This window comes from Gopherus evgoodei, chromosome 1 (assembly GCF_007399415.2).
Source record: "Gopherus evgoodei ecotype Sinaloan lineage chromosome 1, rGopEvg1_v1.p, whole genome shotgun sequence".
NCBI classification, from domain to species: Eukaryota; Metazoa; Chordata; order Testudines; family Testudinidae; genus Gopherus; species Gopherus evgoodei.
Window position 1 is genome coordinate 271,752,210 of NC_044322.1, and position 27,281 is coordinate 271,779,490.

Genomic DNA, 27,281 nt, shown 5'->3' on the forward strand with positions numbered 1-27,281 from the left:
AGGCTGTGAATAACTTGATAAACTAAGTAATCCTCAGACCTTGCACCACAGTCATGGTCTGCCTTTCCCTTCTAAGCTGCATGGCTGCATACGTGTACATAGTGCCATTTGCCGGACTCCACATTTGTTATTTGCAGGCCTGGCTTCAGTCTGTCTGCTCACCAGGCAAAGGCAATATGAATACCAGGTAACAATCCCAGTGAAAGTCAGATCTTCTCTCAGTGGTGGATGAAACTGGACCAAGTGTGAGCAGGAGTCCCCTTTCTTCCACCCATCCTTGATGCATCCCTCATTGGACGGACAGTAACACTGCAAAAGGCACGTGGTGCCCACGGGAGGCCAGAATGCATATCAATCTGCTGGAGATTAGAGCAGTTCACCTAACCTGCAACAAATACCTCTCTCTCACATGATCCTCCCACATCCAGATAATGTGTGACCACATAACGAGTGTCTCTTATATAAACAGGGTGAATAGAGACAGTAAATTATGGAACTGGTGCATCAAGAACCACATCATACTCTTAGCAACATACACATCAGGTGTGCAGAATACTCTGCCAGACATTCTGAGCCAGCACTTTACCATAAACCGTGAATGGGGAAATACACAATTGAATCATAATCAAAATCTTCACCCACTGAGCAACGGTATATTGTGGATTGCTCACCTCCCAAACAAACAAGAAATTCAATCTCTACTGCTCCAGAGCAGCATTAGGCCGAGACTTCAGGCACGATGCCTTTCTGTTGTTCTAGGTGGACCATCTGAGGTACAGTTTCCCTCCCAATGCTCTGCTACCTTAGATTCTCTGCAAAATTCACCTTGACAGGCCAGAGTTATCCATATCACACCCAAATAATATAGCGACAAAGAGTCCTGTGGCACCTTATAGACAAATAGACGTATTGGATCATAAGCTGCGTCTGACGAAGTGGGTATTCACCCACGAAAGCTTATGCTCCAATACGTCTGTTGGTCTATAAGGTGCCACAGGACTCAGTTGCTTTTTACAGATCCAGACTAACGCAGCTGCTACTCTGATGCATGACAACAAATGATATAGGCAGTTTTGGTTTCCAGACCTACTACAATGTCATCCTAGTCTCCCATCTCTATTTGACCTTTTCTGGATCTGTTAACTTAGGAACAGGGAAGGATCAGACATCCCAGCCCAGAGCCTCTTCACTCACAGCCTAGCATTTGGATGGGCATGAGACCTAGAACATTCATATTCAGAGGCTATCTGAACTATCTTCTGTCACAATGAAAAAACCTCCACTCTAGAAAATGCTGTTTAGCTAAATGGGGGCATTTCTCTACCTGCTCACAACAGAATCAGTTATCACCAGAATCAGTAGGTGTCCATCTCTGGTCCCTACCAGCACATTAAAAGTTAGCAATCAATGCCTTTTCCTCCTCTGGTGGAAGGCTGTGCTATCTTTACTCACCCTGCCACAATTTGATTCTTGAAAGGCTTCAACAGGACCTTCCTGCCAGTGATGAAATGCGCACCACAATGGGATCTCAACTTGGTACTATGATCTCTTATCAGACCATGTTTCAAACCAATGGCCACATGTTCCATGTCACCTCTCCATGAAAATTACCTAATGGTAGTTGCCAGAGCACTTGAAATACTTGTAACAGAACTGCCGTACATCATATTTTGTAGAGAAAAGGCCTTCTTTCATCTCTACCAGATAGTCATCCCCAAGGTAATTTCAGAGTTCCATATGACCCAACCTATTCACTTACCAGTGTTCTTCCCTAAGCCTATTGTTTCCAGTGAGGAAGAGAGGCTGTAGTCTCTCAGTGTCAGACAGGTTTTGGCCTTTTATCTGCAAAGAACAAAACCAGTTAGGAAAACACAGAGACTATTTATTTCTGTAGCAGAACGATCATGAGGGCAAGCATTATCAGCCCAGAGACTCACTGAATGGATCTCTGGAAACATCATTCTGTGTTATCAGCTAACACATATTCCTCTCCAGGACTGGGTGAGGGCCTGCTCTATGAGAGCACAGACAACCTCAATGGTATTTCTTACCAGTACTGGACATTTGTAAGGCAGGTACCTGGAGCTCCATCCACACCTTTACAGAGCATTAAACCGTGGTTCAGGCTTCCTCAGCAGATGGAGCTGTGGTGATAACAGTGTTAGTCATCTATACCAACTGCATCCTCACACCCTCCTCTTATTTGACTGCTGCTTACTAATCACCCATATATAAAATACAGATAGGGACCAGCACTCGAAGAAGAAATGTAAGTTACTAATCTGTAACTGGTGCTTCTTCTAGTTGTATGGTCCCTATCTATATTCCACTACCCTCCCTCCTTCCTCTCTGCTTTGGATCCTATATGATTTGTGGTGAGGGAGGGAACTGGAGAGGCTTTGGTTTGTGCCTCATTTATGCCCTCAGTTCGGAGCGTGAGGGGAGCAACTGCGCATCTGTGAACCAATAGTTACTATTTGACACACATTTCCAGTCTCAGACACAAAGTGTATGCATACCCACATGTGGAATACACATAGGGACCATACATCTTGTAGAACCTCCAGTTACAGGAAAGTAACCTCAGTTTTTTTTTAATTAATTTTTGTTTGTTTGTTTTCATTAAAACCAAAAGCACAAACACATCACAGAAAAATTCAAAAGAAACTAATTTTCCAGGATAATTTTCATGTAGGGGAAAAAAGGACATTTTTTGGTCAAAGTACTTTTTCAGATTAAAATTTTGACCAGCTTTAATTATTTTAACGCAATGGTGGACAGCTAAAGGCCTGCAGGTTATATAAGCAATAGACATACTTATTTTAGTGACAACTGGTTCCTGAATCTTCAGCCACCTCTGTCTCAGATCTTTCATAATGCATTAGCCAAGACGACTTAGTGGCAAAATACTGCTTAGCAACATTCAAGTAGGAGAATGTTCTAGGACATACTATTGGTTTTCTCTGAGCCTCGCTTTCCATATTTGTAAAATGAGATACTCAACTTTAACCGTGTAAAGCAGTAGTCACCAACTGATTGATTGCCTTCAACTGGTTGATCCTGGACTGTGATCTCTGGCTGCTAAAAGTCTGGTGGCGCAGTGGGGCTAAGGCAGGGGCCACAGAGACATGCCAGCTGCTTCTGGGAGTGGTGTGGGGCCAGAGCAGGCAGGGAGTCTGCCTTAGCCCTGTTACGCCACTGACTGGGAGCTGTCTGTAGTAAGCGCCTCCTGGCTGGAGCCTGCACCCAAACTCCCTCTCAGATCCCACACCCCCTCCCGCATCCCAACGTAGCCCTGAGCCCACACACAAAGTCCCTCCCAGAGCTAGTACCCCTCACACCCTCCCATGCTCCAACACTCTGCCCTACCCCAGAGCCCCCTCCTACACCCAAACTCCCTCCCAGAGCCCATGCCCCATACCTCCTCTTGCACCCCAACCTCCTGCACCAGGCTCAGGCCTGAGCCCCCTCCCATACTGTGAATCCCTCGGCCCCAGCCCAGAGCCTGCACTCCCTCCCACACCTCAACCCTCTTCCCCAGGCCAGTGAAAGTGAATGAGGGTGGGAAGGAGAGAGTGACGAAGGGAGTGGGGAATGGAGTGAATGAGGCAGGGTAGATCCTGGGTTGATCTCAAATTCAAAAAGTGATCTTATGCATAAAAAGGTTGGAGACCTCTGATGTATTGAGATCCTTGGATGAAAAGTACAATGTAGATGTGGAGGAAGAGGCTGTATTTCAAAAACTTCAGTTTATAAAGAGACTTGGGGGGAATAAAGCGGATTGAGGTTGATATCGTCTGAATAATCAGGTCTGAGGGTATTCTCTGTAGTGAAATATTCTTGCGATACACTTTTAACAGACAGCCAACAGCAAAGAAATCCATTAGCCTAAGAGATTAAAATTTTAACTGACTTACCATTATTTTAATTTTATAGGCTGGCAATCATGGTTTATTTGGAAACAGCACAGCGCAGTCGAGGGGCATGCACACACCAGTGCAGCCACTAAACCCTTCCCCCAATATCCGGGCACAAGTGCCTCCCCAGTTTCTTTCCCCTCAGGTAAGCAGTTTAACATTTCTGATTTCTTACAAAGTATAAGGCTTACAGGATTTACAGTACATGTTTTAGGTTTTTCATGTGCCAGCTTGGTGTGGACCTGACACATTTTACTAGTGGAGCCCTTAGATTTTGTTTGAAATTTTCCATTGTGATTTGGGATTTCAGTGCTTTGCAGACTGGAATCTTTCTTTCTTACATTCCAATGGGAGCTCAGTGTGAGAATGTATACTGCCCTTTTTTTTTTTTAATTTTCAGTGTAAACTCATAAGTCGTAAGTTCCATGCTGATGCTTTGCAAGATGATTTTAAAAAACAATTGCTACTAGAGGGATGCACACTTCATAGTTTGTGTAGGCTGATCTTACTGCATGCACCAAGGCCTCCTTGCATCCCTCCTCATTCTTTCTCCCCCAGAAGCTTCCTATTTGCCAACTTCTCATACCCCTCTATTTCAGGACTCCCTACAACTCTCCCCAGTCTCCCCTTTAGGGGGTTCTATGCACCCCCCCATTCCCCTTCCTACCACACCAGGATTCCCCAGTCTTCCTCTTGCCAGGTGTTCCATGTGTGCCCAGATCCTCTCCTTCCCCCCATGTCAAGGGCTCTGCATGCGCCCCACTTTCACTCTTCCCTTATATCAGTCTCTGCCATTCTCTCCCCATGACAGGGGTTCAGTACAACCTTTACTACCCTTTTTCTGTGCATGCCAGGAGCTCTGTCTGCTTCCATTCCCACCTCCCCCTTATACTAAAGCCCTCCCCTCCCCCAGTCGCCCTTCACTGGATGTTGTTTGTCCCCTTTCCCTCTTCCCCCATACCAGATTCCTCCATTGTCCCCTCTCCCCATGTCTGGGCTGGGTGCATGCCCCCATTCCTCCTATGCCACCCACCATCTTCCTAACTGATAAACAAGTAATGAATATGTTACAGTCTAGTGGGAAGAAAAGTAGAGATGAGATGTATTATAATGCTAGGAGGGATTAATGAATGCCATTAATCAGTTTGAAGTATAATAGTTGCAGAAGTGCTTGAAACTGTGGCTGTGCTAAAGTACTGGCAGGAGCTTCATATCTCTCTCCCACCACCTTCCCGTTTTTGCCCCTTTTGGTTTTCCAATTTTCCCCCAAATCAATAAGATTCTGGCCACTGATGCATAGAACATTCCTTGAAATTTTGGAATTGATCAGATGTGGCATTCAAAAGTTCTCATTACATCCACACTGAGAAATACCATTGAGTCAAGTGTAGGGCCTTCTTAAGCTTGGCCAGTTAATGTGAGATACAAGATCAGCCAAACCTTTTTACCTAAGTATGAAAAATTTCTCTCTACTTCAACCATGCTTGCTTTCAAACCTCCTGAGTGTGTGGCTCAGTGAAGAACTGGACCTGAGGAAGAAAACTGGGCAGTTTACTCATAGCCCAGATTTCTCAGGGCTCAAGCTTACCAAGCATGCACATCTCTTTTGTTCCTTTTGCTTTGGGCTCTGTTAAGGCTTTTTGGAAACTATGAATGCTGTGGAGGAGATGGAGCTCTCCCATAGATTGGGAAGTGAACTCTTGGCACCAGGCACAAAGTTATTGGCTCTCATGCCAACCTCAGCTCCTTTTCCTTTTCATATCTCAAAAACCCCAACACAGACTTACACAGTTGTTGGAGTTCAATGTGATGATCCAGTGTCATGGTTCCTGGTTGGTTACACATGTGCAAAGGTTTCCAGTTTAATGCAGTCTTCAAAACATACCTTCCTATTGGGTGTATGTAATGTTACATATTGTCAGTTACCTGAATTATGTATTCTGTTCAAGCCAGAAGTTTACTACTTCTTCGAGTAACATCCCTATTGGTGCTCCACTTCAGGTGTACATGCGTCTCTCAAGCTCTCGGTGGGAGGTTTTCAATTAGCGACATTCATTCAGCCCACGCATGTGCCATGTGACTCCTAGTACTGGATACTGAGGCTATATAGGGGTGCACAGACGAACCACCCTCAGTTCCTTCGCAACCACGTTGTCCTGAAACAGAACCCTAGCATGTCTGCCTTGAGTGTGTATCGGCTTTTCTAATATTTCTATAGTTATGAAGTTTTTGTAGTGTTAGTATAGTTATAGTTAAGTAGTGAGAGGATTGTTTTACTCCACTCTTTCCCTGGGGAGACTTTGTTTTTGTTTTTGTTTTTTTTTTTCCCTTCCTGCCAGGGCATGTCTGTTTCTCCAGAAGTGGCCACGTCAAAACCTGCTGATGGCCACTCTATTTTAATGTGTCAATTGCTTGGGGAAGTCCCACGTCTCCCAGAAGTACAAATTCTGCCTTTCCCTGAAGTCCAGAGCGAGAAAAAACAGGAGATTAAACTCAGACTACTAATGATGGAACACTCCCTTTAGCCAGCTTCTGAGTCAGGTCAGGAAGGCTCCCCCATTACATCAGTCTCTGGACAGATCTAGTGCCCCTTCTACTTTGGTGCCAGCTTTCCTTAAGAAAGGGAAGACTTTGCAGGCTTCAAGGAAGGCTTCCAGAAAAAAGAAGTGAGGACTCTTACCTTAACAAGCCAACTCTGAAAAAGGTAGCCGGCAAGATCTACAGTCTCCAAAGTCTTGACCTCTCCACTCAGTACAATTGAATCGAAGGCGGCCACCTCCAATACTGGTGGAGCCATAAAGTCCTGGAGCACGAAGGAGAGACACAGCTCCAATAGGGCCATGGGACTTTCTACCAGCTCGGAGGACAAGCATAGACATTTGCAACTAGTACTGTTGAGGTCAGCCCAGCCATTGGTACCCAGGCATGCAGCCCCCTTCGGCACCAATCAAGCAGTGGTCCTCAGACACATTGGCCTCTTCTTCAGTGTGCCCACCGTCAGCAGCACTGTCTGCTTTGGCAACCTTGGCCTCGGCTGCCGCATTGGTACCAATCCTTTCTTTGGTGTCACAGGAGTTCAAATATACTGAAGACCTCTTGATAACAGATGAACTAGAGTCCCCGCCCTTCACGGGTACTGAACATCTCTTGGTACCAACACTCTGATCTCTGGACTATAATCTTCTAATACTGCAGGACTGTCTACCTTTTTCTGCGGGTGGTCCTCCTATGGATGAGATGGAGGAGAATTAAAGAGAGTTCCAGTTGATCTCCTCTGTTTCTGTTTGGGGTTCTCTTAAGGAACCCATTCTCTGAAAGTCCATAGGGAAGATCAGGTTCTTTATCAAGGGTGGTGGAACCAACCCTGCAAGCTACCCACGCTTCTGTATGGGCCCCCTTAATGGCCATACTGGGACTCCTGGGCTGCCTATTGGTAGCAATTTGCCAGACCACTGGTACTGTCTCATTCGGAGGTCAGAGTTGTACCGTCGTCGTCCTCCTTCTCCTCCCCAACCGGCCCTCCCACAGGAGGACACATTGGAGGAGCAGGAAGCTAAGGCGGATAAGGAGGCCACCTCCATACACACATTTCATCCTCGTCTTCAGGCCAGGCAATTATGCTTCTACCACCATCCTTAGATACTGCGGTCACACTGGTGCCAGGTCCATCTCCATGGCGGTTGTCATGCTCAGGGAATCATGGCTCCATCTCCCAGTGTTTCCAAGAGAAGTATAGAACACTGTGGATGACCTCCCCTTCGATGGTTGTAAACTGTTCTCGGAAACCACAGGTGAATCCTTGCACACTCTAAAAGACCTCTTAGGGCCTTTATGCAATCTCTGAGCACATATAGACATTTGAATAAGAAAAGGTTTAATAGGTCAAAGACTACCCAGAGATCACATCTTACTCAGTATTCCAAGTTCCATAAATCCAGTGTGCCTCCCCCAGAAAGAGAGCGAGATTTCACAGAAAGAGGGCTACCCACCTGCTTTCCATGACCACCCAGCTATCTTCAAGGCAACAGTTTTGATGGGTTGGTCAAGGGTTTGAACCTTCCCTCACCTCTGGATTTACACCTGTGCCCATTAACCCATCTGTTCCACCCCCAGCCCCTATTGGAGACCTCCTTGCCTGTTGCCAACATGCTTGGAGGCAGATCGGTACAGACAAGTAGGTCATAACATTGGGTTATACCATCCATTTTACATAATTCTCTCTCTTCCAGGCCTCTTCCCCATGCCTCTTCAGGGACCCCTCTCAAGAGCTTTCATTGAGACAAGAAGTGAACTCTGTCCTTCGAGTAGGAGCAATAGACCTGGTTCCTCCTCCTCCTCACAAGGGCAAGGGATTTTAACTGAAGGATTTCCTTATCCTAAAGAAGGACGGAGGGTGGAGACTGATCTTAGATCTAAGACTTCTAAACAAGTTCATAAAGTCTCAAAAGTTCAGAATGGTGACTCTGGCAACTGTAATTCCTTCACTAGAGAAAGGGAATTGGCTTTCAGCCCTCAACCTACGAGATGCTATTTCCATGGAACTACATCTATCATTCAGGAAATACCTACACTTTACTGTAGGCCAGGATCATTTGCAATACTGGCTTTTCCCTTCAATCTTTCCTTGGCCCCAGCAGTGTTCTCAAAAGTCCTGGCATTAGTGGATGCTTACTTCTGACAAGAAGCAGTCCTAGTTGTCCTGTGCCTCGATATCTGGCTACTCAAGGGCAATTCCTACAAAACAGTGCTATCTTCCTCTTAAATGGCCCTTGCTCTCTTCCAGGAGTTGGGTCTGCTGCTGAATGTAAAAAGGTCCACATTTGCTTCTGTACAGAAGATACAGTTTATAGAGGCATATTTGGACTTGCTGACTGCCTACCTTCCCTGAACCTTGTCAGGTCTGGTACAGGCAGTTCAGGGGAACCAAAATAAGGAACTGTCGTCAGCTCCAGGAACATATGGCAGCTTCCACCATTGTGACCGATCACACAAGGCTACATCTCTGCTGCTTCCAGGGTTGGCTCAGAATGACCAATTCTTCAGTCAGAACAATTTGAACAGACAGGTGACAGTTCTCCAAGCGAGGTACTCCTTAGGCTGGTAGAAGGATCAGTGCAGTGTCTGAGAAGGCATTCCTGTCTGTCGACTAATCCCACCAGTGGTTTTAATAACAGGTGCAGTCACTGTTGGAATGGGGAAACCACCTTAGTACCCTCATGACTCAGGGCAGATGGACAACCCAAGAAATAAGTCTTCACATCAACCTGTGCTGTCAGAAACACTTGCCTTCATTTCCTACCTCTCATCAGGAACAAATCAATCAGGGTCATGATGGACAATGTATCCTGCATGTTCTGCATCAACAAGCACTCACTCACTTATGCCCGTCACCCCAATCGGGATATGGGCCGCCAACAACAGACTTCCAGAGTCCTCTATCCTGGGCCATTCATTCTAACTGGTTCCAGGTATAGCCCATTTTTTTGCTGTCAGCCTGAAGGTCACATCGTCAGGTGTTTCTTGGACGGCCTCTTTTCCGCTTGCCTTGGGGGTTCCACCGCAGTGCCTGTCTGTTGATGTTAGTTGGCTGCTTGCGTAGTGTATGTCCTATCCAACCCCACCTTCTCCTTCTGATTTCTTCCTCTGCTGGGAGTCGACAGGTCCTCTCCAAGAGGTGGATGTTACTGATGGTGTCTGGCCAGTGGATCTGGAGAATCCTTCTGAGGCAGCTATTTATGAAGGTCTGGATCTTCCTGATGGTTGTTTTGGTTGTCCTCCAGGTTTCAGCTCCATACAGTAGGACTGATTTCACATTGGAGTTGAACAGTCGAATTTTTATTGCCAAAGACAGCTCTCTGGAGCTCCAGATGTTCTTGAGCTGTAAGAAGGCTGCTCTTGCCTTACCAATCCTTACTTTGATGTTTGCGTCCGTGCCACCCTGCTAGTCGATGATGCTACCTAGGTAGGTGAAGGACTGCACTTCTTCCAGGGGGCTTCCATTCAGTGTGACTGGGTCATTGCTAGTGGAGTTAATCCTAAGGATTTTGGTCTCGTCCTTGTGAATGTTGAGGCCAATTTGTGATGACATGGCTGCCACTACATTGATCTTCTCTTGCATCTGCTGTTTACTGTGCGAAAGGAGTGCAAGGTCGTCCGCAAAGTCCAGGTCATCAAGCTGGGTCCACAACATCCACTGGATTCCGTTCCTACGCTCGTAGGTGGATGTCTTCATAATCCAATCGATGACGAGAAGAAAGAGAAGTGGTGACAACAAGCATCCTTGCCTGACTCCAGTTTGCACCTGGAAGCTGTTAGTAAGCTGCCCTCCATGGATCACTCTACAGTGTATACCGTCATATGAGTTCTTGATCAAGTTGACCACCTTTGCTGAGATGCCGTAGTGCCAAAGGAGCTTCCAAAGGGTCTCTCGATCCACGCTATCGAATGCTTTCTCATAGTCAACAAAATTGATGTACAACGAGGAGTTCCACTCTATAGAGTGCTCGACTATGATGCGAAGCGTTGCTATCTGGTCCGTGCATGATCTATTCTGCCGGAAACCTGCCTGTTCATCTCGTAGCTGTGGATCGACGGCATCCTTCATTCTCTCTAAGAGGACTCGGTTGAAGACCTTCCCTGTCACCGACAGGAGTGTGATTCCTCTATATTTGGCACAGTTGCTAAGGTCTCCTTTCTTGGGGATTTTGATGAGATATCCCTCTTTCCAGTCTACCGGAATCACTTCTTCTTCCCATATCTTCTCAAAGAGGGGGTACAGCATTTCCGCTGAAGCATCCAGGTCTGCTTTCAGGGCCTCTGCTGGGATGTCATCAGGTCCAGCCACCTTCCTATTCTTCATCATGGTGATGGCTTTTCTGATCTCGTCTCTGGTTGGTTTATCGCAATTAATTCGGAGGTCCTCGTTAGCTGAGTTGATATCTGGTGGATTTGGTGGTGCTGGTCTGTTCAGGAGTTCCTCAAAGTGCTCCGCCCATCTGTTCATCTGTTGTTCTATTCCTGTTATAGACTTTCCCTGCTTGTCTTTAACGGGACGTTGTGGCTTGCTGAACTTTCCAGACAGTCGCTTGGTAGTATCATACAGCTGTTTCATATTACCGCTGTATGCTGCCTGCTCCGCTTCTGCTGCCAGTTCATCCATATACTCTGTCTTGTCCTTCCTGATATTCCTCTTCACTGCTCTGTGGGCTTCAGCATACTCTTTTTGAGCTTTGGCCTTTGCTGCTCTAGTCCTACTGTTGTTGACTGCTGACTTCTTCTTCTTTCTGTCTTATATCTTGATCAAGGTCTCTGCTGGGATCCACTCTTTCTGCTGGTGTTTCTTAATTCCAAGCACTTCCTGGCATACTGACCTAAGTGTCTCTCTCACTTTCTGCCATCTGTTTAGTACACTGTCTTCCTCTTCCTCAGACCGATCCTGTAATACTGAAAACTTATTCTTCAGCCTCAGTCCAAAATCTTCCTTGGTCTTATGGTCCTTCAAAAGGCTGACATTGTACTTCACTCTTCTGTCTGACGTGTCTATCCAGTTCTTTTTCAGCTTCAGCTTCAATCTGGCCACCACTAAGTGATGGTCGGACGCCGCGTCTGCTCCTCTTCTAACTCTAACATCCTGCAAGGATCTTCTAAACTTCTTGCTAATGCAGACATGATCGATCTGATTTTCTGTTGTGCCTGCTGGTGATACTCAGGTACTCTTGTGGATCCACTTGTGAGGAAAGATGCTACCTCCTATGACTAGGTTGTTAAGTGCACACAAATCCACAAATCTCTCTCCATTCTCACTCATCTCTCCCAGAGCGTGGGTCCCCATGACTTGTTCATATCCTGTGTTGTCAGGTCCAATTTTGGCATTAAAGTCTCCCATAAGGATGATAATGTCTTTGTCTGGGAGAATCTCTAATATTTTCTGGAGTCTGTTGTAAAAATCTTTGTCCTCCTCTTCGCTGTCATTAGTTGGAGCATAGCACTGAACAACATTCATCTTAATCCTCTTCATTTTAGTTCTGAAGGATGCTGTGATGATCCTGGGGCCATGTGCCTCCCAACCAATGACAGCGAAGAGGAGGACAAAGATTTTTACAACAGACTCCAGAAAATATTAGAGATTCTCCCAGACAAAGACATTATCATCCTTATGGGAGACTTTAATGCCAAAATTGGACCTGACAACACAGGGTTCCAAAGATTGGAGCCTTGATGGCAAAGTCTCCCCCACACACACCCCTTTACGATATTCTTTAAGGACAAGGTCCTTTTACATCCACACCCTAAGTTCTTACCTAAGGGTCTGTCAGAGTTCCATGTTAATCAATCCTTTCATCTACTAGTGTTTTTCCCAAAGCCTCATAGTTCTCTCCTGGAATCCTATTTATATACGCTGAATGTTAGGTAGGCCCCAGCAATTTAGGAAGTTACTTAGGCTCTTCATTTCCTTCACAGATAGATCCAAGGGGTCCTAGATCTCTACTCAGAGACTATTGAGATGAATATCTGGATATATCATCACTTGTTATGATGCTGTGGACGTTCATCTCCCCCCAAAGGGAGATAACACATTCAACCAGATCAGAGGCAACATCTATGGCATTACTGAAGAATGTATCTGTATCTGAAATATGCAGGGCTGCTACAGGGTTTCAGTGCATCTGTACTAAAGGAAGAGGTTACTCACTTTGTCCAGTAACTGTGGTTCTTCAAGATGTTTGTCCCTGTGGGTGCTCCACTACTGGCCCTCCTTCCCCCCTGCTTCAATTCTTTAGGAGATGTTTGCTTGAAGAAGGAACTGAGGGCAATTTGCCTGCAAATGCCGATGTAGCCTCGGTATCCAGCAAGAGGATGCATAGGGCGCATGCGCAGGCCCAAAGGACACTGCTAACTGAAAATCTCTGATCAAGGGCTCTAGAGGCGCATACGTACCTGAAGTAGAGCAACCATCAGGGCACACATCTCGAAGAACTGCAGTTACTGCACAAAGTGAGTAACCTCTTCATTTATGGATGTGTAAGGTGCCAGTTAAAATGAAATCTAGTGGCTCTCCTAAAATATCACGCAAACTTGAGTGTATGCCATACTTGGTCCTTTTCACAAATACATCCTCCCCAACTTTCTTTATCATAACAATGCATTTTTTGTTGAGCCATTTTATATATGTCGAATCTTAGCTGTTTTGAATTGATTTCTGCACAGGTTTCTGCCTCCGTGCTCAAGCAGTTTCCCAACGGTGGCTTGAACCCAGGTCTTTTCAATATATCTCCTCAACAGATTGCTATGCTGAGTCAGCTTCCAAATATTCCTCAGTTTCAACTAGTAAGTAGCTGGTCCTCTTGCACTGATAGATTGGGTTTCCTTCAATCCTATCCCTGTCTACAAATTCTGCTAAGACAGAAGTGGAACAAACCTAAAGAGAAAACAAGACTTGTTCTGCTGATTTTTGCATTATTTGTGTACAAACACTCCCTGCTCTTTTGTATAGGAAAACACATGGTTGTTAGGGGGTGAACACACTCTGAACTTATCTGTGTAGTTATAAGTTGGATCTCTATTTTTTGTTACAGTCAGTTGGTAATAATCTTAGCAACAACTTTGTGGTGGGAAGCAACTGTGGGCTGATATTTCAGTGATTTTGTTATTTGGGACTTGACTAAAGCAGCTACTGGGAATACTGTTTCTAATTTCATTAGGTGTAACAGGAAAGCCAGATCATATTCTTCTGATTCTTTCATGGTGATTTTATTTCCTTGTGAAAAGCGAGGAACTGTTTGTCCTTACGAAAAGCTATTAATAAAGTATTTTCCAGTGATCAGTTCCACCAAGGATTTTTTCCCCACGTGAGCCCATATCTTTTTCTTCTCCATTTGTGTTGTAGGCATGTCAGCTTCTTCTTCAGCAACAGCAGCAACAGCAGCAGCAACAACAGCTGTTACAGAACCAGAGAAAGATTTCTCAAGCTGTGCGACAGCAGCAAGAGCAACAGGTATGGCACTCTTCGTTCTGTCAAAGGAATGTGGGGTGCAGGGTGTTTGAGGAAACTTATCTGTCTACAACAAAGACCATGCCATACTACTTCCATCACTAGGTATCCGTTAAGCTTTCTTTCACTCTTTCAGAACTAACCACTACTGCATGATTATCCAAGCAGCCAGTTTTAGTTGAGAGTAAATTCACTCATTTGTTTCCTTTGTTTGCAGCTTGCTCGTATGGTGAGTGCCCTCCAGCAGCAGCAAAGGCAGCCTGGCATGAAGCATTCTCCATCCCATCCAGTTGGGCCTAAGTCACATTTAGACAGCATGGTACCCAATGCTCTGAATGTGGGTCTCTCAGATATACAGACCAAAGGGCAAATACCCGGATATGGTTCTGGTGAGTACTGCTATGAGCTGGGGTTATTCGTTGTGTTGCCAGTAGTATTACTCTATTAGGTTGACCTGTGATGCACCAGAAGTGCACTAATTCTCTGATACTCTAATTTCTGTATAGGCATTGGGTTTAGAGTTTGTGTCACAATGTCAGCTCTATTGCTAAAACTACATTGTCTTGCAAGTCTTCTAGGTTTGGCTTTTTTCCATAGAGAGTGCAGCTCAATGGCATCCTGACTTATCAAGCTTATTTTAAGGCTCACTGGTAGAGCAGCATTACGTAAAAGAACTTAACAGTCTAAATAGATAGGGCAGGCAAAGTTTGGGAGAGGAAACAGAGGCACAGAGAAGTGCAGTGATTTATGAAAGGTCACAGAGCAGATTAGTGATAGAGTTGGGAATAAAACCCTGGTTTATTGATTCTTAGTACAGTAGCTTATCCACTAGATCACATTGCCTCTCAAATTACTTTTTTTTATAGACTTCCCCTTCAGTACAAATACATGTTATCCCTTCTCCTCCCCACCACCTTCACTCTCTACACACACATTCTGTGTTAAAATAGGGACTGAAGCTGTGAAGATGCAAAGGCATTTATCACTTGATTTAAAAAAAAAAAAAGTCAGGAAAACTTGGGACCTATTGGAAAAGTGAATTGGACTCAAGTTGCTGAAAGCTGGACACTTTTAGCCAGGGCTTTGGAGCTGAGCTGGAGCGCAGAGCAGTAGGTTTGTGCCCGGAGCTGGAGCGGAGCCAGAGCAGAGCAATTGAAAAATTTGATTGCTCCAAATCCCTGCTTGTAGCAACAGAATACAGTAATATCTTTAGGAAGTGGTGATAGGAAAAGGAGGATAGACAAAAGATATTGGACTATCGTATGTGGTACAATGGTCAATCTGCCTTTTTGAAAACAATATAGCTTTTTTGGGGTGGGGAGGCTTCTTAAAAACATATCTGAACTATTCTGTTTTAGTTTATCATCAGCACCTAGAGGTCATTAGTCTGTTAGTTCATTCATCACCATGTTTCACTCCCTTTGCAGCCCTCTTGAGTCATTCTAGTGTAATTCAGTCTAGCCACAGACTTGTGCTAAGATACGGAGAATATACTTGCATCCATGTAGAATGTGGCTTTTCTGAATATCAGAGCTGACAGCGTGGTAACACAGGAGAATCTGCTTGACAGCTGTTAAGTTTAGTGAGAATGGCACAATGATGTGTCCTGCACAGATGTGGGGTTGGGAGTCAGATGAATTGCTTTCATACCACCTGAAGTGTAGCTGTGCAAAGGGGTTTCAGTTACTACCATCCCATTTTATTTATCTTTATGATCACAAGTATCCATTTGGAAGGTGATTCAGACAGAAAGAGAGAAAATGGTATTGTTTTCTGTTTACAGGGTTTGGTTCAAGTGGCATGGATTATGGCATGGTGGGAGGGAAAGAAGCTGGATCAGAATCTCGCTTTAAACAATGGACTTCTATGATGGAAGGGCTGCCCTCCGTAGCTTCACAAGATGCCAATGTGCACAAAAATGGTGAGAGAGATTTGAGGTTATACTGCCTGAAATAGGAACATTTTTATACCATCACTTTTCACCGTAGATGAAAAATATTGATAGAGAAATCTTCATTCCAGTTGAACTCTGTTTGATGGGTTTTTGAACACATTTTCCTCTGCTAGTTTTTTTTTTTACCCATCAACTTCATCAGCTGCTACTAAGTAACATTTACTCCCCACACATCAGTAGTTCTGAAACTACAGTGAAACTGGTGTGATGTGCTTTAACTTAACTAATATCTTACTCCTTCTGTGGTGGTTTTAAATTCTCTTGGTTCCAGTTTTCCTGCCCCTTCACAAACTCATATTTTTCATCTATGTAAATATATCTTTCTCCCACTTTTCAGGTGCAATAGTGCCCCCTGGAAAAGCCCGTGGAGGATCGCCCTACAACCAATTTGACATAATCCCAGGCGACCCGCTGGGTGGCCATTCGGGCTCTACTGGCGATAGCTGGTTACCTGCCAAATCTCCACCAACGAACAAGATCGGAAGCAAATCCAGCAATGCCAGCTGGCCTCCAGGTATTGCACAGGAAAGGATGTTACTCAGCTCTTGCAGTAAACTTGATGAGCATTTCTCTTCAGTCTGCTTTTTTAACTATCTCAAGAGAGTTATTTTTTTGGCCTCTCTACCCAGTCAATTAAATCTGTTGTCTTTGAATATTAAATAGGACTTGAAGTGTTAAACCAGGGGTCGGCAACCTTTGGCACGCGGCTCGCCAGTGTGAGCACCCTGGTGGACCGGGCCAGTTTGTTTACCTGCTGTGTCTGCAGGTTCGGGCGATTGCGGCTCTGACTGGCCACGGTTCACAACTCCAGGCCAATGGGGGCAGCAGCCTGCACATCCCTCGGCCCACGCCACTTCCCGCCGCCCCCATTGGCCTGGAGCGGCGAACCGCGGCCAGTGGCAGCCGTGATCGGCCAAACCTGTGGACGCAGGAGGGAAACAAACTGGCCCAGCCTGCCAGGGTGCTTACCCTGACAAGCCGCGTGCCAAAGGTTGCTGACCCCTGTGTTAAGCTGACAGTATAAATTTAATATGAATTAAGAACAGAATAACTGTAGAGTGCCTAAATGGTCCTTGATTTCTGACAAGTGAACTGTGACCTTTGTGTTTGTGATGGGCATACAGGTGTGATTTGAATGTAGTTGATTAAATCTGCTCAGAAACACGTAACCACAGAATGCACACACATCAGTTTTCCTTTTCTGTACTACTTGCTGTTTCATTCTGTGTTATGCTTGCATGGAAACTTAAAAAAAAATCCCATTGAAAGCACATCTGTCAGTGAAAGGTGTGGATGTTTGGTTTTCCAGGTGATTATGGGATGAGGAAGGGCAGGATTTTTTTCTGTCTGGAGCTTATTGCATTGGTGACCCATGATGTAGCATGAACTTCTTTGGGAAAGGCTCCTGTGTGCAGAAAATACCCTTGAAACGGGTATAGTGTAGTGAGCAAGGCTGAAGTCATTGAAGTCTAACACAGTCTGAAATGAGAAAAAGGTAGAAGATAGTTCAGAGAGCTCTCCATGTATTCAAGTCAGTTTTGAGGTAAACTCCCATGGACATGAACTGTGGAGAGCAATATAGTGAGAGGAAAGGAGTAGTACAAGGCATATTCCATATAGGAAGGTCTTCTGATGATCCATTGAGGAGCCCTATAAAAGATAGTCATGAACCCTTTCAAAACCTCCTCAAATTGTTAATTTCTTGTAAATGGAATTTCTGTCTCTGCATCCTATTTGTATTCCTTGCCATCCCAGAGTTCCAGCCGGGAGTGCCATGGAAAGGTATTCAAAACATTGACCCTGAATCTGACCCCTATGTGACCCCTGGAAGTGTGTTGGGGGGTACAGCCACCTCTCCCATTGTTGATACTGACCACCAACTTCTGCGGGACAACACCACAGGTAAAACAGCAGACACCTGCATTCATTCCAATATGTCAACCTTTTTACAGAAGTAATTAAAAAAAAAATCTAATTCTCCTCCCCACCTCACCCCGCTAAAAGGATGAGAACACAAAAAAACCTAGGCTGCATTGACATGTTGTGAATCACTGACATTTAGTGGAAATGGAACCAATGGGGTGTGTTAGTATTATAGAAACTCTTATATTTATCTGCAATATTTTCTTCCTTCCTTTCCCCTTTGATAGGGTCTAATTCTTCCCTCAACACCTCGCTGCCTTCACCTGGTGCCTGGCCCTACAGTGCCTCTGACAATTCCTTCACCAATGTTCATAGCACTTCAGGTAAGTGGGTTCCAAATCTTGAAAAACAGTCACCAGCCAATCAGTATTCTCTGTCTATACCCACTCACCTTGTCTCTCTACTTTGGGTGTAGTCTTTTAGTGCTTCCTGAAAGCTGGGGAACTGAGAGATTTGATTGGCTGGTATGCTAGTTTTCTTCCTGATAAAATGTTCCATTACAATTGCTTTAAAACAACCCTCTATTTTTAATGAATTCCCTTTAAGGTCCAAAATGCAAAGGTCCGGCACATGAGTCAGGCCTAGTCTACACTACGATTTTAGATCGAATTTAGCAGTGTTACCTCAATTTAAGCCTGGACTTGTGCACACAACGAAGTCTTTTTTTCCCACTTAAAGGGCTCTTTACATCGATTTCTTTACTCCACCTCCGACCAGGGGATTAGTGCTGAAATCGGCCTTGCTGAGTCGAATTTGGGGTAGTGCGGATGCAATTCAATGGCATTGGCCTCTGGGAGCTATCCCAGAGTGCTCCATTCTGACTGCTCTGGACAGCACTCTCAACTCAGATGTACTGGCTAGGTAGACAGGAAAAGTCCCGCGAACTTTTGAATTTCATTTCCTGTTTGGCCAGCGTGGCGAGCTGATCAGCACAGATGACCATGCAGAGCCCATCAGCATGATGTGCACATTGCCTGGACACATTGCCCAGCTCGTACTTTGTGAGAAGTCTCTGTCCATGTCTATGTCCTCATCAGTCTCGTCACTGCACTGCCTCCTCACCTAGTTTTGCTTTTGCAGCTTCTGGTTCTGCGCTGAAAAAAGGCACAAAACAGTTGTCTGCCATTGCTCTGACGGAGGGAGGAGCGACTGATGACATGGCTTACAGGGAATTAAAATCAACAAAAGGGGTGGCTTTGCATCAAGGAGGAACACAAACAACTGTCACACAGAATGGCCCCCTCGAGGATTGAACTCAAAACCCTGGGTTTAGCAGGCCGTTGATTTCACAAGACAAATCAGGTCGATTTCTTGTTTTGATGCACTCCATTTATCTTTTACATCTTAGGCTGGCAGCAGACGGTGCAGTACGAGTGCTAGTCATCGTCCTCTTCTGGGTGCTCAGCAGAAGATGCTGCATTATGATTGCTAGCCATCATCATCTCCTGGCTGCTCGCCAGAAAACGATGTAGTACGACTGTTAGCCATCATCATCTGCTGGGTACTCGGCAGAAAATGGGAATGACCTGGCTGAGTCACTTCCATGTCTGCCCAGGTGCCCCTGACCGACTTCACCAAGGTCGGCTAAAAGAGCATCCAGGAGTACGACAACGATGGCAACCAATTGTAATGCACCATCTGATGCCAAAAGGCAATGAGCTGCTGCTATGTAGCAATGCAGTCCTACGTCTGCCAGCACCCAGGAGACATACGGTGACAGTGAGCTGAGCGGGCTCCATGCTTGCCGTGGTATGGCGTCTGCTCAGGTAACCCAGGAAAAAAGGCGTGAAACGATTGTCTGATGTTGCTTTCACATTGGGAGAGAGGGAAAGGGAGGCCTGATGACATGTACCCAGAACCACCTGTGACACTGTTTTTGCCCCGTCAGGCATTGGGATCTCAATCCAGAATTCCAATCGGCAGTGGAGACTGCGGGAACTGTGGGATAGCTACCCACAGTTCAACGCTCTGGAAGTCGCCGCTAGCCTTGGTACTGTGGACCCAGTCTGCTGACTTCATGCACTTAGAGCATTTTGTGTGGGGGGACACACAGTTGCCTGTATAAAAACGATTTCTAAAAAACCAACTTCTATAAATTCGACCTAATTTCGTAGTGTAGACATACCCTCAGAGGATGGAGTAGAAGGCAAAGAAGAGAGGATGTAGGGAACATCCACAAAATGTACAAACATTTCTCATACAAAATCTACTAGGATAAATAGTGAGGGTTTAATTTCTTTAATTTGTTTTTATGTGTACCTGCTACTAAGCCAAGAACTCTGAGATGTTAAGGGAGGGAAACACTATATGCAATCACCTTGCAGCTTTCTAACAAGGAAAAGCACTTTTAGAACATTTTTACTTCCACTGTTTATTGCACCCTTCATCCCACTTCAGGACTTGAGAAGGGAGTTACAGTGATTATGGCAGTTTAACATGTAGACCAAAGCCTAGACTTTTGCCCTACATCTTTTCTTTGTTATAAATACACCAAGCATTCCTATTAATCAATGGGCTCTGTACTCACCACTGAGTAACCATTTGAATATCCAACCCAGGAAATCCAGTTGGATTTCTGATTTTTTATAAATCCCAAAGTTTTCCCTTGAGCTGGCATTGTTCTTGGCTAGTTTTTATAATTGAATAGGTGTGACTCTATAGAATGGCTTTGATTGAAGCAGTGTCTGAATATGTAGCTTTGTTCTACAAGGACATGTAAAGTTTCTGTTTCAAAGTCAACTGCTAGTTAATCTGAGTCTGGGAATAGGACACCAAACCCAACTTTACCTCCTTTTAACGATATCTAGCATATAGAAAAGATGGGAATGATTTAAAGAAGTAAAAATTAATAGGATTAACACATGTTCCACGTTACTCCGCTTTAGAGCATTTCCTTAGGCAGGAAAATGACTCCTTGAGGTGAGTCCTCTAAAATAGGCAGGTTAGAATTCACTGATCCCTAAATAAAATTTCTAGCTCTGCTGGTGTTTAGATTTTTTTGTACACTTCAGATTTACATGTGTAAAATTAATGCAAGCCATTGGTACTTACAGACCCCTGGACTCCAAGCACGATGGAAGGTAGCGATCCAAATACATTGTATTATAAATCATTATCTGCATTCTTCATTCTCAGATTTGCACTTACTGTGCTACCTTGGGGAACTAGGAACCCTGATAGTGTAGATTTGAAATGGAGAAAAACAAACAAACTGGACAATAGCTGAGACTTAAATGCACGTACCAGATGTGAGCCAGATTGACTAGACAAGTGCATTTTTCCCAGACAGCCCTGCCTTGAACAGCAAGTGCTGCTTCAAGACTTTTGGATCTTATGCTTCATTGTTCATTTGCTATGTCCTGTCAGAATGAGTAAAATGCCAGTTACTGGAGTAATCTGCACTCTGCCTAGCAATCTTATACTGTGTGAGCAGAGTGTCCAGTAACTTCAAGAGAAACTGAAGAATGTATTGCTGTCTTCTTTCTTAAGAAAGGGAGAAGAGGGGACCCCCATATCCAGAACTGCAAGAATGAAGTTTCCAATTTTGTTAGCATACAGGGCTTCCTGTTGGAGGTCTTTGAACTTCACTAGGGGAAAGCCATGTTTGGGATCAACCTTAGCTAGTAGGTGTCCAGTAATCTTTCTGAGCCCTAACAATAACAAAATGTAACTATTTCAGATAAACTGAATTCCTGTCATCAGGGATCTCATAAATCCAGATTACACAATAGCTCAGTTTCTTGCTTTGCACCTCATGATGAAACTCTTATCTCATAAAATGGAAGTCACCCTACAAAAATGAACACATCTTTAGGAAGCAACATAAGCCTAATATGTAGAGGAGGAAGCAAGGTTTTCGTTCCCACTCTGCAAGCATTTTATTTTCTGAGCCTCAATTTTCAGTTTGTTAAATAAGGATAATACTTGCCTACCATTGTAAAGAGCTTTGAGATTCTCAGATCTGAATTATATCTCTGTTAGATCTCAGATTTATATTAATGTGTATAAGAGATCACTATATGAATGTACGAGTTTCTCTGTCAGAATATATATAGAAAGCAGGGATTAACCAGGTCTGACTTTGCTTGTGTTTTAGTTTGGTACATGCTTACAGCTGCATGGATTTCAACGTTGTGTGCCTGCATCTGATACAAGTGGTTTTAGCCTGTTACAATAGCTGCATAGTTTCATGGACTGTGTTGTGGGGCTTAAATCCCATTAATCCATGCCTTTATTTATCTATTTACAGCAAAATTCAGTGATTACAAATCAACATGGTCCCCAGATCCCATAGGACACAATCCCACTCATCTCTCCAACAAGATGTGGAAAAACCATATTTCCTCAAGGAACACTACAGGGCTGCCCCGCCCACCACCTGGCCTGACCAACCCAAAACCATCATCTCCCTGGAGCAGCACAGCACCCCGATCGGTCAGGGGGTGGGGGGCACAGGACTCAAGACTTGCCTCTGGTGAGAAGGATCTCCTGATAGCATCATTGCTCGGCCGTGAGGGGTGTGTGTTATACAGCGCTAATGGTGTGGATATGATGCGGCCTTCACAAGAGAGGAAGTTGCGGTTGCCTGGTAAAGGAAAAAAATATCCCTTTTTAAAATGGAAACTTACTGTCAATGTGAGGGAAAGGTCCCGGGAGCTGCCTTGGGAGGAGTAAGGAGAGGGCTGGGAGCTACCAGGAGAGGATTTCTGCAGCATAGGGCTTTTGAAGAATGATGGGTGGTGTTGGAGAAGTGAATTATGTGGTTAGGGAAATCCCTAGAAGACACAAACTGGCAAAAATGAATCCTAATGTTAAATGTGAGAATTGTTTTGTGTACAGTACTGTGAAGCACAGAATCCACTGTTAGTATGTTTGATATAGATGAAATTGTCTGAGAGACAGAAAGACCTGAGCATAGTGCAGAGGAGGTATTTGTTTGTCAAAATGTACTCTCACTATCTTCTGACTTTTGTATTTCTTTCTCTGTTTAAATGTTTTCAGCCTCTACCTGGAGTGATGGTGGCTCAGTTCGTCCTAGCTACTGGCTGGTTCTTCACAATCTCACTCCACAGGTATTTCTCTTTTACTCCTCTTTTGGGAGGCGGGAGTGCTAAACTATAGAGAGCAGGATTTGGGGGCTTCTTTTCTATTCCCGTTTTAATGAAGTTTAACTATGCTGAATTGGCTTGGTGATTCTGATGAAATGCCCGTAGTCAGAGTAGCCTGTTTGACTACAGTAATCACATCAGCTAAATGTGTAGAGATCTCAGTTGCTTTGGTAGGATGTTTGATATTTGCCATAAGACCATTATAACTGTCCCCACCATTACCCAGGGTATTTTGTGGAGGAATTACTCTCAAGTTTGTTTAATTCAGGAAATGTGGATAAATTGTGTTGTGCATAATAGCTTAAGGCTCCAATTTCTTTGGGACATTGTCAATAAAAGAGCTAGGGAGATCTGCCAGGTTTTACTCTGGGGTTTCCATAGCAAAACCTCAGAATGTTTCCAACGCTATTGCCAACAGCACAGCCTAGTTAGGACACTCCAGCAGTCGTCATTCTCAGAGCTTGTTTCCATTCAAAATAAATTCTACAGAGATCCTGGTTTCAGTAACTCCAATTAGCCTGCACTGGAGCCTACAAAATGCCTATATGATTATCAGCAGCAGTTTAGTAACTAGACAACCACCCATTATCCAGTAGGGTAATTTTATCACACAGCACAGCTTAACAACTAAGACCACAGAAAGGAGGGCTGGGATCTTCTCAGGTCATCCAAAATGCCAAACTGCATTACTCACATTATAAAGAACCTTTCCCTTGATATAGAGGGCAAGAGCAGCAATAGGAAAAAGGTTTGTCTAGTTGCAATGAAAAAATGCATTTCTATGTTTCTCTTAATGCAAGGAATCTTTCATGCTGTTCTAGCAGTCACTGAATGGCAGAGGAATAGATTTGGGAGAAGTTTAAATTACTGAAAAAGGATATAAATGGAACTGATTGTGATCAGAAAGGGGAAATGGCAAAGTGATGCTTGCTGATATAGAAAGATCAGAGACAGCTGCTGCTGAAAGTGTCCAAGATGAGAGACTGAGCTCTGTTAGTCTGACGGACTAGCAACAGTATTAATTGTTGTTTAGCTCACAAACCACCAAAGTTAAAAACTGATCCTTTGCACCATTCAAAAACTGAGATCCCCAGTTTTTCAGATACTGTAAAGTAGTAATCTCTAGCATTTTCAAATTACTGGCTAGTTTTAAAATCCTTCTGAAATTGAATCATTGGCGATGGGGGGAAGCAAATCAGGTGATCAGAATGACATAATTTTTTGGGTGCCGTATTTCTTGCCCTAATAGGGTTAGAAATACAGTTTGTACTCCACTGGAAATCTGGGAAACACAGAGATAATCACAATTTAGTAATCTCAACAAGGTGAAGGGAGAGAAAATTAGACGGAGGCCTAGAATGAGCTAAAATTAAAACAAGCTAAGCTTAGTATCTAATCACTGTACTACAAAGTGAAGTCACTGTAAGATGCACAAAAGCCTAATGAAAAGAACCTACTTGAAAATAACATCCCATCCTTCTCACTGACCTTCTCAAGGTCCCACTCTTTTCCCTGTGACATGCAGCACAATACTAACTGATATTTTAAAATCTAAATTTTTAATTATCTTATTTATTAAACATACCTCAAGTTCTTCAGATGTATTCATATCATAAACAAAAAGTTTAGTGCCCCTTTCTTTCAGTAAACCTTTGTTATTTTTTCTGACTATCTTCCTCAGATCGATGGGTCAACCTTGAGGACGATCTGCATGCAGCATGGCCCACTGCTGACATTCCATCTGAACCTGACCCAGGGCACCGCCCTAATCCGATACAACACCAAACAGGAGGCGGCCAAGGCCCAGACTGCACTGCACATGTGAGTTACCCCAGCAACATGCATATACTCTGTTTCCTCTGCCACACAGAGCTGATTTTGTCTGTTGATAAAAGTCCTGCATACAGGAGATGATTCAGTAAAACTTTTTCTTTGAGTGCTTGCTCATGTCCATTCCATGCGAGGTGTGTGTGCGCCACATGCACAGTTGCTGGAGATTTTTTTTCCTTAGTGGTATTCATAGGACTGGCCTTCGTTCCCCCAAAGCCCCATGCACATGTCCCAGTATAAGGGGCACTGACGGCTCCACACCCTCTCAGTTCCTTACCACCTGTCATAGTTGCTTGCAACAGCCACCTTGCTCTTGCAAGGCTTTCCGAGTGGTTTAGACTGTGTAGTCTATTGTATATAGTTTTAGTAATTACCGTAGTTAGTTATCCGTTAATATTAGTGTATATAGTGTAAATAGCGGTCCTAGTTGTCATGGGACATCCTTCCAGGGACTGGGCATGGCCCAGTCCCTAGGCTTCAAGCTGTGTACCTCCTGCAGCAAGCCTGTGCCAGTGAGTGACCCGCATTTGATCTGTCTAATGTGCCTTGGGGAAGCTCACGTTAAGGAGAAATGCAAGATCTGCAGGGCCTTCAGTCCATGCACTCAGACAGGGGCATTCATCTGAAGGCTTTGCTCATGGAGGCAGCCCTCAAACTGACCTCAGCCACTCCGAAACGGCGCCAAGCACTTTGGTCTCCATGTGAAGTGCTCCACCAGCGCTGTGTTCTTCCCAGCACCATTCTCCATTCCCGGTGCCGAGGAAGAAGCATAAGAAACAGCATGCCAAAAGAGGGCACTCTCCGGTGCTAAAGAAGGACAAGCAGGGAGCAGCTGATAAAGTGAGACCCATGCTGGGCCACTTATCCTCCCCAGAGTTGGGTCCCCTCAACTCTGGAGGCTTTCCAGGTTATAAAGGATTTCATGTCCCTCCTGATACTGGCCACCCCTGAATGCCCCTTATCAATCAGGGATGGAACAGTTCAAGGGGCAGTGAGCTCCGTCATGGCACCTCCCAGAGGAAAGCCCTCCATGGCCCTGCCGCAGCGGTCACCAATTTCCCATCACTGTCTGGAAGCAGAGTGGTTACGGCTCTGCCATGGTCTCTAGGAGAAGAGTCCTCTTCAGGATCTGTGGGAAAATCCTTTGCCGTGCTGAAAAAGTACCAGCAGTCATACTTCCCAGTGATCATACACTGTGGTGTCCGAGAAACGAACCACTGTTTCTTCCCGACCAGCACCGGGCCCCAACTCTGGTACCCACCCTATGGTCACTGAAGTGGCCCCAGTGGAGATGGTACAGATGGAGGAGGAAGGACCAAACCCTCCTATGGTATTAGAGGATCACAAGTCCTAGTAACCCTCTTCCACCAGATGACTTCAGGGCCCATCAAGAGCTCCTGAAATGGGTCTCTACAAACTTGGGGCTGGAAGCCAAGGAGCAGTGGCTCCCTCCAGAGTGGTCAGAGCCAGTCAATGAGGTTTTGTTGGGAACAGTCAGGGTACTGTGGCAGATTCCATCTCTGCAAGGTTTCACATGGTCTCCCTGACTCTATCTTTCCTCCCTGGATCCAGGAGACTGGTATGCCACTCTCGATTTACGGGAAACTTATTTCTACATCTCCATCTTCCATGGACACACAATTCCTCAGGTTTGTGGTGAGCCAGTGCTGCTACCAATTCATCGCACTTCCCATCAGTCTGTCGGCAGCCCCATGAGATTTTACAACGTATAGGCTGCAACCATTTCATATGTCAGATGTCGAAGTGTACAAGTTTACCCCTACCTCAGTGATTGGCTGATCAAAGGCCACTTGTGGATTCAGATTCACACAGCATTGGCATAGTACAGGCCACATTTTGGGCACTGGGTCTGGTAATAAATGAACAGAAATCAACATTGGTTCCAGTGCAGAGAATAGAGTTTACTGGGGTAGTGCTCGACTCCATCCAGCCCAAGGCCTACCCATCAGAGGCTAGGTTCCAAACTATGTCAGATCTAATCGCCCGGGTCACAGCTCACCTGCTTTCAACCGCCTGGGTGTGACTCCAGCTGTTGGTCACATGGCAGCATGTACCTACTTGGTGCAATACGTGCAACTATGCCTCAGATCCCTACAGATGAGCCTGGCATTAGTCTAGTCCCCAGGCAGACACCATTTGGACTCAGTTCTCATAATTCTTTCGCCCATCTTAGCTTCTCTGACTTGGTGGAGAGACCCACGTTCGGTGATGAAGGGGGTGCCTTTCCTGCCCCATATCCGACAGTAACATTGGTTTTGGATGTGTCAAACCTGGGGTGGAGAGCCCACCTCAGCAGACTCAGGACCCATGGCCTCTGCAGAACTCTCTGTACATATAAATGTCAAGGAACTCAGGGCAATATGCTTGGCCTGCCAGGTGTTTCTTCCCCAGCTCTCAGACCAGGTCATGCAGGTCTTGACGGACAACACGGCCTCAATGTTTTACGTCAACAAGCAAGGGAGAGCTCGATCCTCAGCCTTGTGTCAAGAGACTCTCTGACTGTGGGACTTCTATATGAAGCACACCATTCACCTCAA

At 44.9% G+C, this 27,281-nt stretch overlaps 1 protein-coding gene across 11 annotated transcripts in view; it reads left to right on the top strand.

Annotated features, from left to right (window-relative positions):
* TNRC6B (trinucleotide repeat containing adaptor 6B) overlaps positions 1 to 27,281 on the top strand; it is a 258,765-nt gene that overhangs the window by 214,085 nt on the left and 17,399 nt on the right. For 6 of the 11 annotated variants that reach the window (XM_030546761.1, XM_030546819.1, XM_030546777.1 and 3 more), the window contains 11 exons: positions 3,937 to 4,062; positions 13,125 to 13,244; positions 13,804 to 13,911; positions 14,126 to 14,297; positions 15,692 to 15,829; positions 16,200 to 16,376; positions 17,618 to 17,764; positions 18,013 to 18,108; positions 22,035 to 22,373; positions 22,787 to 22,857; positions 24,575 to 24,714. In XM_030546761.1, coding sequence (XP_030402621.1) covers positions 3,937 to 4,062; positions 13,125 to 13,244; positions 13,804 to 13,911; positions 14,126 to 14,297; positions 15,692 to 15,829; positions 16,200 to 16,376; positions 17,618 to 17,764; positions 18,013 to 18,108; positions 22,035 to 22,373; positions 22,787 to 22,857; positions 24,575 to 24,714 — 1,634 coding nt within the window. Of the gene's footprint in view, positions 1 to 3,936; positions 4,063 to 13,124; positions 13,245 to 13,803; positions 13,912 to 14,125; positions 14,298 to 15,691; positions 15,830 to 16,199; positions 16,377 to 17,617; positions 17,765 to 18,012; positions 18,109 to 22,034; positions 22,374 to 22,786; positions 22,858 to 24,574; positions 24,719 to 27,281 lie in introns of those variants that run through there. The other 5 variants (XM_030546830.1, XM_030546797.1, XM_030546840.1 and 2 more) reach the window with 4 other exon arrangements.